This window comes from Melanostigma gelatinosum (assembly GCF_949748355.1).
Source record: "Melanostigma gelatinosum genome assembly, chromosome: 22".
NCBI classification, from domain to species: Eukaryota; Metazoa; Chordata; class Actinopteri; order Perciformes; family Zoarcidae; genus Melanostigma; species Melanostigma gelatinosum.
In genome coordinates, this window is record NC_136655.1 from 3,726,990 (window position 1) to 3,741,156 (window position 14,167).

The 14,167-nt window shown below is 34.1% G+C and overlaps 1 protein-coding gene across 1 annotated transcript; it reads left to right on the plus strand.

The window, feature by feature from the left end:
• Positions 1-11,597: 11,597 nt before the first annotated feature.
• LOC306795971 (liprin-beta-1-like) lies at positions 11,598-14,026 on the plus strand. The gene is made up of 9 exons (XM_079294724.1): positions 11,598-11,724; positions 12,140-12,251; positions 12,338-12,426; positions 12,519-12,641; positions 12,733-12,858; positions 12,964-13,152; positions 13,262-13,408; positions 13,489-13,554; positions 13,659-14,026. Exons 2-9 carry the CDS (start codon positions 12,149-12,151, stop codon positions 13,728-13,730), a joined length of 915 nt encoding a protein of 304 aa, XP_079150850.1. The 5' UTR covers positions 11,598-11,724; positions 12,140-12,148; the 3' UTR covers positions 13,731-14,026.
• Positions 14,027-14,167: the final 141 nt, after the last annotated feature.

Genomic DNA, 14,167 nt, shown 5'->3' on the forward strand with positions numbered 1-14,167 from the left:
ACTATGACTTTTTTCGACATGCTATACTATGACTTTTTTCGACATGCTTTACTATGACTTTTTTCGACACGCTATACTATGACTTTTTTATGACTTTTTTCGACATGCTATACTATGACTTTTTTCGACACGCTATACTATGACTTTTTTCGACACGCTATACTATGACTTTTTTCGACACGCTATACTATGACTTTTTTTCGACATGCTATACTATGACTTTTTTTGACATGCTATACTATGACTTTTTTCGACATGTTATACTATGACTTTTTTCGACATGACTTTTTTATGACTTTTTTATGACTTTTTTCGACATGCTATACTATGACTTTTTTCGACATGCTATACTATGACTTTTTTCGACATGCTATACTATGACTTTTTTCGACATGTTATACTATGACTTTTTTCGACATGCTATATTTTGACTTTTTTCGACATGCTATACTATGACTTTTTTATGACTTTTTTCGACATGCTATACTATGACTTTTTTCGACACGCTATACTATGACTTTTTTCGACACGCTATACTATGACTTTTTTCGACATGCTATATTTTGACTTTATGACTTTTTCGACATGCTATATTTTGACTTTATGACTTTTTCGACATGCTATACTATGACTTTTTTATGACTTTTCGACATGCTATACTATGACTTTTTTCGACACGCTATACTATGACTTTTTTCGACATGCTATACTATGACTTTTTTCGACATGCTATACTATGACTTTTTCATGACTTTTTTCGACATGCTATACTATGACTTTTTTCGACACGCTATACTATGACTTTTTCAGACATGCTATACTATGACTTTTTCCGACACGCTATACTATGACTTTTTCAGACATGCTATACTATGACTTTTTTTGACATGTTATACTACGACTTTTTTCGACATGCTATACTATGACTTTTTTCGACATGCTATACTATGACTTTTTTCGACATGCTATACTATGACTTTTATGACTTTTTCCGACATGCTATACTATGACTTTTTTCGACACGCTATACTATGACTTTTTTATGACTTTTCGACATGCTATACTATGACTTTTTTATGACTTTTTTCGACATGCTATACTATGACTTTTTTCGACACGCTATACTATGACTTTTTTCGACATGCTATACTATGACTTTTTTCGACACGCTATACTATGACTTTTTTTCGACATGCTATACTATGACTTTTTTTGACATGCTATACTATGACTTTTTTCGACATGTTATACTATGACTTTTTTCGACATGACTTTTTTATGACTTTTTTCGACATGCTATACTATGACTTTTTTCGACATGCTATACTATGACTTTTTTCGACATGTTATACTATGACTTTTTTCGACATGCTATACTATGACTTTTTTATGACTTTTTTCGACATGCTATACTATGACTTTTTTATGACTTTTTCCGACATGCTATACTATGACTTTTTTCGACACGCTATACTATGACTTTTTTCGACACGCTATACTATGACTTTTTTCGACATGCTATATTTTGACTTTATGACTTTTTCGACATGCTATATTTTGACTTTATGACTTTTTCGACATGCTATACTATGACTTTTTTATGACTTTTCGACATGCTATACTATGACTTTTTTCGACACGCTATACTATGACTTTTTTCGACATGCTATACTATGACTTTTTTCGACATGCTATACTATGACTTTTTCATGACTTTTTTCGACATGCTATACTATGACTTTTTTCGACATGCTATACTATGACTTTTTTCGACACGCTATACTATGACTTTTTCAGACATGCTATACTATGACTTTTTTTGACATGTTATACTACGACTTTTTTCGACATGCTATACTATGACTTTTTTCGACATGCTATACTATGACTTTTTTCGACATGCTATACTATGACTTTTATGACTTTTTTCGACATGCTATACTATGACTTTTTTCGACACGCTATACTATGACTTTTTTCGACATGCTATACTATGACTTTTTTATGACTTTTCGACATGCTATACTATGACTTTTTTATGACTTTTTTCGACATGCTATACTATGACTTTTTTCGACACGCTATACTATGACTTTTTTCGACATGCTATACTATGACTTTTTTCGACATGCTTTACTATGACTTTTTTCGACATGCTATACTATGACTTTTTTCGACACGCTATACTATGACTTTTTTTCGACATGCTATACTATGACTTTTTTTGACATGCTATACTATGACTTTTTTCGACATGACTTTTTTTATGACTTTTTTATGACTTTTTTCGACATGCTATACTATGACTTTTTTATGACTTTTTTCGACATGCTATACTATGACTTTTTTATGACTTTTTTCGACATGCTATACTATGACTTTTTTATGACTTTTTTCGACATGCTATACTATGACTTTTTTCGACATGCTATACTATGACTTTTTTCGACACGCTATATTTTGACTTTATGACTTTTTCGACATGCTATATTTTGACTTTATGACTTTTTCGACATGCTATACTATGACTTTGACTTTTTTGACATGCTATACTATGACTTTTTTCGACATGCTATACTATGACTTTTTTATGACTTTTCGACATGCTATACTATGACTTTTTTATGACTTTTTTCGACATGCCATACTATGACTTTTTTCGACATGCTATACTATGACTTTTTTCGACATGCTATACTATGACTTTTATGACTTTTTTCGACATGCTATACTATGACTTTTTTCGACACGCTATACTATGACTTTTTTCGACATGCTATACTATGACTTTTTTCGACATGCTATACTATGACTTTTTTCGACATGCTTTACTATGACTTTTTTCGACACGCTATACTATGACTTTTTTCGACATGCTATACTATGACTTTTTTCGACACGCTATACTATGACTTTTTTCGACAAGCTATACTATGACTTTTTTCGACATGTTATACTACGACTTTTTTCGACATGCTATACTATGACTTTTATGACTTTTTTCGACTTGCTATACTATGACTTTTTTCGACACGCTATACTATGACTTTTTTCGACATGCTATACTATGACTTTTTTATGACTTTTCGACATGCTATACTATGACTTTTTTATGACTTTTTTCGACATGCCATACTATGACTTTTTTCGACATGCTATACTATGACTTTTTTCGACATGCTATACTATGACTTTTATGACTTTTTTCGACATGCTATACTATGACTTTTTTCGACACGCTATACTATGACTTTTTTCGACATGCTATACTATGACTTTTTTCGACATGCTTTACTATGACTTTTTTCGACACGCTATACTATGACTTTTTTATGACTTTTTTCGACATGCTATACTATGACTTTTTTCGACACGCTATACTATGACTTTTTTCGACACGCTATACTATGACTTTTTTCGACACGCTATACTATGACTTTTTTTCGACATGCTATACTATGACTTTTTTTGACATGCTATACTATGACTTTTTTCGACATGTTATACTATGACTTTTTTCGACATGACTTTTTTATGACTTTTTTCGACATGCTATACTATGACTTTTTTCGACATGCTATACTATGACTTTTTTCGACATGCTATACTATGACTTTTTTCGACATGTTATACTATGACTTTTTTCGACATGCTATATTTTGACTTTTTTCGACATGCTATACTATGACTTTTTTATGACTTTTTTCGACATGCTATACTATGACTTTTTTCGACACGCTATACTATGACTTTTTTCGACACGCTATACTATGACTTTTTTCGACATGCTATATTTTGACTTTATGACTTTTTCGACATGCTATATTTTGACTTTATGACTTTTTCGACATGCTATACTATGACTTTTTTATGACTTTTCGACATGCTATACTATGACTTTTTTCGACACGCTATACTATGACTTTTTTCGACATGCTATACTATGACTTTTTTCGACATGCTATACTATGACTTTTTTCGACATGCTATACTATGACTTTTATGACTTTTTTCGACATGCTATACTATGACTTTTTTCGACACGCTATACTATGACTTTTTTCGACATGCTATACTATGACTTTTTTATGACTTTTCGACATGCTATACTATGACTTTTTTATGACTTTTTTCGACATGCTATACTATGACTTTTTTCGACACGCTATACTATGACTTTTTTCGACATGCTTTACTATGACTTTTTTCGACATGCTATACTATGACTTTTTTCGACACGCTATACTATGACTTTTTTTCGACATGCTATACTATGACTTTTTTTGACATGCTATACTATGACTTTTTTTCGACATGCTATACTATGACTTTTTTCGACATGTTATACTATGACTTTTTTCGACATGACTTTTTTTATGACTTTTTTATGACTTTTTTCGACATGCTATACTATGACTTTTTTATGACTTTTTTCGACATGCTATACTATGACTTTTTTATGACTTTTTTCGACATGCTATACTATGACTTTTTTATGACTTTTTTCGACATGCTATACTATGACTTTTTTCGACATGCTATACTATGACTTTTTTCGACACGCTATACTATGACGTTTTTCGACACGCTATACTATGACTTTTTTCGACATGCTATATTTTGACTTTATGACTTTTTCGACATGCTATATTTTGACTTTATGACTTTTTCGACATGCTATACTATGACTTTGACTTTTTTGACATGCTATACTATGACTTTTCGACATGCTATACTATGACTTTTTCGACATGCTATATTTTGACTTTGACTTTTTCGACATGCTATATTTTGACTTTATGACTTTTTTGACATGCTATACTATGACTTTTTTCGACATGCTATATTTTGACTTCATGACTTTTTTGACATGCTATACTATGACCTTTTCCGACACGCTATACTATGACTTTTTTCGACATGCTATACTATGACTTTTTTCGACACGCTATACTATGACTTTTTTATGACTTTTTTCGACATGCTATACTATGACTTTTTTCGACACGCTATACTATGACTTTTTTCGACATGCTATACTATGACTTTTTTATGACTTTTTTCGACATGCTATACTATGACTTTTTTATGACTTTTTTCGACATGCTATACTATGACTTTTTTATGACTTTTTTCGACATGCTATACTATGACTTTTTTCGACACGCTATACTATGACTTTTTTCGACATGCTATACTATGACTTTTTTCGACATGCTATACTATGACTTTTTTCGACACGCTATACTATGACTTTTTTATGACTTTTTTCGACATGCTATACTATGACTTTTTTCGACATGCTATACTATGACTTTTTCAGACATGCTATATATACTATGACTTTTCAGACATGCTATACTATGACTTTTTCCGACATGTTATACTATGACTTTTTTATGACTTTTTTCGACATGCTATACTATGACTTTTTTCGACATGCTATACTATGACTTTTTTCGACATGCTATACTATGACTTTTTTCGACATGTTATACTATGACTTTTTTCGACATGCTATACTATGACTTTTTTCGACACGCTATACTATGACTTTTTTCGACACGCTATACTATGACTTTTTTCGACACGCTATACTATGACTTTTTTCGACACGCTATACTATGACTTTTTTCGACATGCTATATTTTGACTTTATGACTTTTTCGACATGCTATATTTTGACTTTATGACTTTTTCGACATGCTATACTATGACTTTATGACTTTTTTGACATGCTATACTATGACTTTTTCTACATGCTATACTATGACTTTTTCGACATGCTATACTATGACTTTTTCGACATGCTATATTTTGACTTTGACTTTTTCGACATGCTATATTTTGACTTCATGACTTTTTTGACATGCTATACTATAACTTTTTTCGACATGCTATATTTTGACTTCATGACTTTTTTGACATGCTATACTATGACTTTTTTCGATATGCTATACTATGACTTTTTTCGACATGCTATACTATGACTTTTTTATGACTTTTTCGACATGCTATACGATGACTTTTTCGACATGCTATATTTTGACTTTTTTCGACATGCTATATTTTGACTTCATGACTTTTTCCGACATGCTATATTTTGACTTCATGACTTTTTTGACATGCTATACTATGACTTTTTTCGACATGCTATATTTTGACTTTATGACTTTTTTCGACATGCTATACTATGACTTTTTTCGGCATGCTATACTATGACTTTTTTCGGCATGCTATACTATGACTTTTTTATGACTTTTTTCGACATGCTATACTATGACTTTTTTATGACTTTTTTCGACATGCTATACTATGACTTTTTTATGACTTTTTTCGACATGCTATACTATGACTTTTTTATGACTTTTTTCGACATGCTATACTATGACTTTTTTCGACATGCTATACTATGACTTTTTTCGACACGCTATACTATGACGTTTTTCGACACGCTATACTATGACTTTTTTCGACATGCTATATTTTGACTTTATGACTTTTTCGACATGCTATATTTTGACTTTATGACTTTTTCGACATGCTATACTATGACTTTGACTTTTTTGACATGCTATACTATGACTTTTTTCGACATGCTATACTATGACTTTTTTATGACTTTTCGACATGCTATACTATGACTTTTTTATGACTTTTTTCGACATGCCATACTATGACTTTTTTCGACATGCTATACTATGACTTTTTTCGACATGCTATACTATGACTTTTATGACTTTTTTCGACATGCTATACTATGACTTTTTTCGACACGCTATACTATGACTTTTTTCGACATGCTATACTATGACTTTTTTCGACATGCTATACTATGACTTTTTTCGACATGCTTTACTATGACTTTTTTCGACACGCTATACTATGACTTTTTTCGACATGCTATACTATGACTTTTTTCGACACGCTATACTATGACTTTTTTCGACACGCTATACTATGACTTTTTTAGACATGTTATACTACGACTTTTTTCGACATGCTATACTATGACTTTTATGACTTTTTTCGACTTGCTATACTATGACTTTTTTCGACACGCTATACTATGACTTTTTTCGACATGCTATACTATGACTTTTTTATGACTTTTCGACATGCTATACTATGACTTTTTTATGACTTTTTTCGACATGCCATACTATGACTTTTTTCGACATGCTATACTATGACTTTTTTCGACATGCTATACTATGACTTTTATGACTTTTTTCGACATGCTATACTATGACTTTTTTCGACACGCTATACTATGACTTTTTTCGACATGCTATACTATGACTTTTTTCGACATGCTTTACTATGACTTTTTTCGACACGCTATACTATGACTTTTTTATGACTTTTTTCGACATGCTATACTATGACTTTTTTCGACACGCTATACTATGACTTTTTTCGACACGCTATACTATGACTTTTTTCGACACGCTATACTATGACTTTTTTTCGACATGCTATACTATGACTTTTTTTGACATGCTATACTATGACTTTTTTCGACATGTTATACTATGACTTTTTTCGACATGACTTTTTTATGACTTTTTTATGACTTTTTTCGACATGCTATACTATGACTTTTTTCGACATGCTATACTATGACTTTTTTCGACATGCTATACTATGACTTTTTTCGACATGTTATACTATGACTTTTTTCGACATGCTATATTTTGACTTTTTTCGACATGCTATACTATGACTTTTTTATGACTTTTTTCGACATGCTATACTATGACTTTTTTCGACACGCTATACTATGACTTTTTTCGACACGCTATACTATGACTTTTTTCGACATGCTATATTTTGACTTTATGACTTTTTCGACATGCTATATTTTGACTTTATGACTTTTTCGACATGCTATACTATGACTTTTTTATGACTTTTCGACATGCTATACTATGACTTTTTTCGACACGCTATACTATGACTTTTTTCGACATGCTATACTATGACTTTTTTCGACATGCTATACTATGACTTTTATGACTTTTTTCGACATGCTATACTATGACTTTTTTCGACACGCTATACTATGACTTTTTTCGACATGCTATACTATGACTTTTTTATGACTTTTCGACATGCTATACTATGACTTTTTTATGACTTTTTTCGACATGCTATACTATGACTTTTTTCGACACGCTATACTATGACTTTTTTCGACATGCTATACTATGACTTTTTTCGACATGCTTTACTATGACTTTTTTCGACATGCTATACTATGACTTTTTTCGACACGCTATACTATGACTTTTTTTCGACATGCTATACTATGACTTTTTTTGACATGCTATACTATGACTTTTTTTCGACATGCTATACTATGACTTTTTTCGACATGTTATACTATGACTTTTTTCGACATGACTTTTTTTATGACTTTTTTATGACTTTTTTCGACATGCTATACTATGACTTTTTTATGACTTTTTTCGACATGCTATACTATGACTTTTTTATGACTTTTTTCGACATGCTATACTATGACTTTTTTATGACTTTTTTCGACATGCTATACTATGACTTTTTTCGACATGCTATACTATGACTTTTTTCGACACGCTATACTATGACGTTTTTCGACACGCTATACTATGACTTTTTTCGACATGCTATATTTTGACTTTATGACTTTTTCGACATGCTATATTTTGACTTTATGACTTTTTCGACATGCTATACTATGACTTTGACTTTTTTGACATGCTATACTATGACTTTTCGACATGCTATACTATGACTTTTTCGACATGCTATATTTTGACTTTGACTTTTTCGACATGCTATATTTTGACTTTATGACTTTTTTGACATGCTATACTATGACTTTTTTCGACATGCTATATTTTGACTTCATGACTTTTTTGACATGCTATACTATGACCTTTTCCGACACGCTATACTATGACTTTTTTCGACATGCTATACTATGACTTTTTCGACACGCTATACTATGACTTTTTTATGACTTTTTTCGACATGCTATACTATGACTTTTTTCGACACGCTATACTATGACTTTTTTCGACATGCTATACTATGACTTTTTTATGACTTTTTTCGACATGCTATACTATGACTTTTTTATGACTTTTTTCGACATGCTATACTATGACTTTTTTATGACTTTTTTCGACATGCTATACTATGACTTTTTTCGACACGCTATACTATGACTTTTTTCGACATGCTATACTATGACTTTTTTCGACATGCTATACTATGACTTTTTTCGACACGCTATACTATGACTTTTTTATGACTTTTTTCGACATGCTATACTATGACTTTTTTCGACATGCTATACTATGACTTTTTCAGACATGCTATATATACTATGACTTTTCAGACATGCTATACTATGACTTTTTCCGACATGTTATACTATGACTTTTTTATGACTTTTTTCGACATGCTATACTATGACTTTTTTCGACATGCTATACTATGACTTTTTTCGACATGCTATACTATGACTTTTTTCGACATGTTATACTATGACTTTTTTCGACATGTTATACTATGACTTTTTTCGACATGCTATACTATGACTTTTTTCGACACGCTATACTATGACTTTTTTCGACACGCTATACTATGACTTTTTTCGACACGCTATACTATGACTTTTTTCGACACGCTATACTATGACTTTTTTCGACATGCTATATTTTGACTTTATGACTTTTTCGACATGCTATATTTTGACTTTATGACTTTTTCGACATGCTATACTATGACTTTATGACTTTTTTGACATGCTATACTATGACTTTTTCTACATGCTATACTATGACTTTTTCGACATGCTATACTATGACTTTTTCGACATGCTATATTTTGACTTTGACTTTTTCGACATGCTATATTTTGACTTCATGACTTTTTTGACATGCTATACTATAACTTTTTTCGACATGCTATATTTTGACTTCATGACTTTTTTGACATGCTATACTATGACTTTTTTCGATATGCTATACTATGACTTTTTTCGACATGCTATACTATGACTTTTTTATGACTTTTTCGACATGCTATACGATGACTTTTTCGACATGCTATATTTTGACTTTTTTCGACATGCTATATTTTGACTTCATGACTTTTTCCGACATGCTATATTTTGACTTCATGACTTTTTTGACATGCTATACTATGACTTTTTTCGACATGCTATATTTTGACTTTATGACTTTTTTCGACATGCTATACTATGACTTTTTTCGGCATGCTATACTATGACTTTTTTCGGCATGCTATACTATGACTTTTTTATGACTTTTTTCGACATGCTATACTATGACTTTTTTCGACACGCTATACTATGACTTTTTTCGACACGCTATACTATGACTTTTTTCGACACGCTATACTATGACTTTTTTCGACACGCTATACTATGACTTTTTTCGACATGCTATACTATGACTTTTATGACTTTTTCCGACATGCTATACTATGACTTTTTTCGACACGCTATACTATGACTTTTTTCGACATGCTATACTATGACTTTTTTCGACATGCTTTACTATGACTTTTTTCGACATGCTATACTATGACTTTTTTCGACATGCTATACTATGACTTTTTTCGACATGCTATACTATGACTTTTTTCGACACGCTATACTATGACTTTTTTATGACTTTTTTCGACATGCTATACTATGACTTTTTTCGACATGCTATATACTATGACTTTTTTCGACATGCTATACTATGACTTTTTCCGACACGCTATACTATGACTTTTTTATGACTTTTTTCGACATGCTATACTATGACTTTTTCAGACATGCTATACTATGACTTTTTTTGACATGCTATACTATGACTTTTTTCGACATGTTATACTATGACTTTTTTCGACATGCTATACTATGACTTTTTTATGACTTTTTTCGACATGCTATACTATGACTTTTTTTGACATGCTATACTATGACTTTTTTCGACATGTTATACTATGACTTTTTTCGACATGCTATACTATGACTTTTTTATGACTTTTTTCGACATGCTATACTATGACTTTTTTCGACATGCTATATTTTGACTTCATGACTTTTTCGACATGCTATACTATGACTTTTTTCGACATGCTATATTTTGACTTTATGACTTTTTCGACACGCTATATGACTTTATGACTTTTTCGACATGCTATACTATGACTTTTTTCGACATGCTATATTTTGACTTCATGACTTTTTCGACATGCTATACTATGACTTTTGACTTCATGACTTTTTCGACACGCTATACTATGACCTTTTCGACACGCTATACTATGACTTTTTTGACATGCTATATTTTGACTTTATGACTTTTTCCGACACGCTATACTATGACTTTTTCCGACACGCTATACTATGACTTTTTTGACATGCTATATTTTGACTTTATGACTTTTTCGACATGCTATACTATGACTTTTTTCGACACGCTATATTTTGACTTTTTCGACATTTGCGACGGTTGTGCCGGTTTGATTCGTGGCGGTCAATACTCCCTCTCTGTCCCCGTCAGTGTTGTTGAAGTTCCTTTCTCGCGGTGGAGTAAAGATGAAGTGTGTGCGTGGCTGCATGAGCAGGGCCTCGGCTTATACGTCGCTCAGGGTCAGAGCTGGATCAAATCGGGACAAACGCTGCTGAGGGCGTCGCAACACGATCTGGAGAAGGTAGGAAGGTTGTGTTTCAGGGTTTTATTTATCAAGACGTTATTGAAGACACAAACTGTAGTTTTTTACCATTACCTTTAGCTTCCAAAGCCCAAAACTCTGTTAACATACTCTGACAACACTATTAGAGCTGCAAGCATTAATTGTCAACTGTTTTATTGATCGATTTCTGTACGTTTTTAAGAGAAAATCTGTATATTGGTCTGTGACAGTAAACTGAATATCTTTGAGTTGTGGACAAAAAAGGAATTTGAGAAACGCTGATCGCCATTCACCATTTTCTGACATTTTAAAGACCAAACAACTAATTGATTAATCAAGAACATAATCCACAGTGAAAGTGCTCTTCAGTGGCAGCCCGACACTAGGTCACTTGCTGCAGGCTGTAAACGTTTCCCTCCGTTTCCCTGCTCAGGAGTTGTGCATGAAGCACCCTCTCCACAGGAAGAAGCTGCAGCTGGCTCTGCAGGCTCTCCGGTCAGAGGACGACGACCTCAAGGGCAGACTGGACCACAACTGGGTGACCAGTGAGTGCGACGTGGTCTTGCTTCATACAAACGACAGATTTCCCCCCCTCGGCTGTTTTTCATTCATGAATAAACGTGTGTTTCAGGGTGGCTGGATGACATCGGCCTCCCGCAGTACAAAAGCCACTTTGACGAGGCTCGTGTTGATGGATGCATGCTGCACTACATGACCGTGGTGAGCTTTTTACCTTTTGTTTTGGTTTCCTAATAATTCCTTAATATTCTGGCTGAACTTTCCTGTTGTTTGATGCCGTGGCTGTTTCCCAGGAGGACTTGCTGTCCCTGAAGGTGGGCAGTGTTCTCCATCACCTCAGCATCAAGAGGGCGATCCAGGTCCTCCGCCTCAACTGCTACGAACCCAACTGTCTCCGGCGACGGCCCTCTGACGAGGTATCGCACAGGAAGTCACAACTCTTTTCTCCCTTTTTGTTTTAAAGCTGCTTTTGGGTTTTGGGATTTAAAATTCTCTTTTTTTGTCCAGAACAACATGACACCAGCAGAGATCTCCCAGTGGACCAACCACCGAGTGATGGAGTGGCTGCGCTCCGTGGATTTGGCAGAATACGCTCCCAACCTGAGGGGCAGCGGTGTTCATGGTGGACTGATGGTGAGGAGATGAAAACGAATGTTTGAAATGCTATTTATTGTTGATGCCGCCCCGCATCAGACCTCTCACCATGATGTTTTCTCAAATGTCTTCACGCTCCAAAAGGTGTTGGAGCCCCGCTTCAACGTGGAAGCACTCGCCCTCCTGCTCAACATTCCTCCCAACAAAACCCTGCTGAGACGCCACCTGGCAACACATTTCCACCTGCTCGTCGGCTCCGAGGCGCAGCGGCTCAAACGGGACTGTCTGGAGAACCCCGACTACATCGTCCTCAGCGCCACCGCCAAGATCAAGGTATCTGCCCGTCCACTCGACACAAACAACACATCAATGAATTGTTTCAGCTCTACTTGAATATGAATCTGATGTTCCGCTGCTAATCGTCTCCTTTCTCCTCCTGCAGCCTCGACGCCTGTCATTTGGTGGTTTTGGCACTTTGAGGAAGAAACGTCAGGACGATAGCGAAGAGTACGTCTGCCCCATGAACGTGGAAATGCCCAAAAGCAGCAGCTTCCAGATCTATGAGGAACACCTCGACCACCTGGAACAGGTACGGAGATATTCCCTAACATGTCATGAATCGGAGTGTTTACAATGTGTCTCGACCCTGTTTGTGTATGTTTTTGGCAGATGGAAGACTCTGAAGGGACCGTGAGACAGATAGGAGAATTTTCTGAGGAAATCAACAATCTCACGGTGAGATACTGACCGTACATGACAATAAACTGGTGGTTTTTTTTACCATTCATGGGGTAGAACAATGACCAACAAGAGTACAAACCTGAGTCTCTGTGTTTCAGAGCATGCTGAAGGAAGATGAGTTTTTTCACGAGGGCGACGCAGCAGAAACCGATCACAACTCTGGTGTTTGAGACTTTGTTCCAATATTTTCCTCATTCATGACTATATATATTTATTATGCTGTCCAAAATATAATGCATGAACTAAAAATGCAAGGTTTGATTGCATTAATGTACCTCTTATTATTGAAACATTTGTATTCTCTTTTGAGTGCAGTACTCTGTTTAAGTCCTAAGCTGCAGTCCGATTCATGTTTGAATGTGGTACGTAGAGTTATCTTTAGGATTCAAATTACAGCAAACATCCTCACTTTACTTCGAGTGGTATCTAGCCACGTAGTTTGGGTTTTGAATACTGTGAGATAATGGTTTGACATTCTGAGTAATATGCTAACGTTTGAGGATTAGGTGAAGCTACAACCGTTGATTGAGCGATGAGCATAAAGACTGGAGGCCTGGCCCTCTAAAAGCACAAATAAGAATGTGAGCATTGTAGGTGCAGTCTCTCA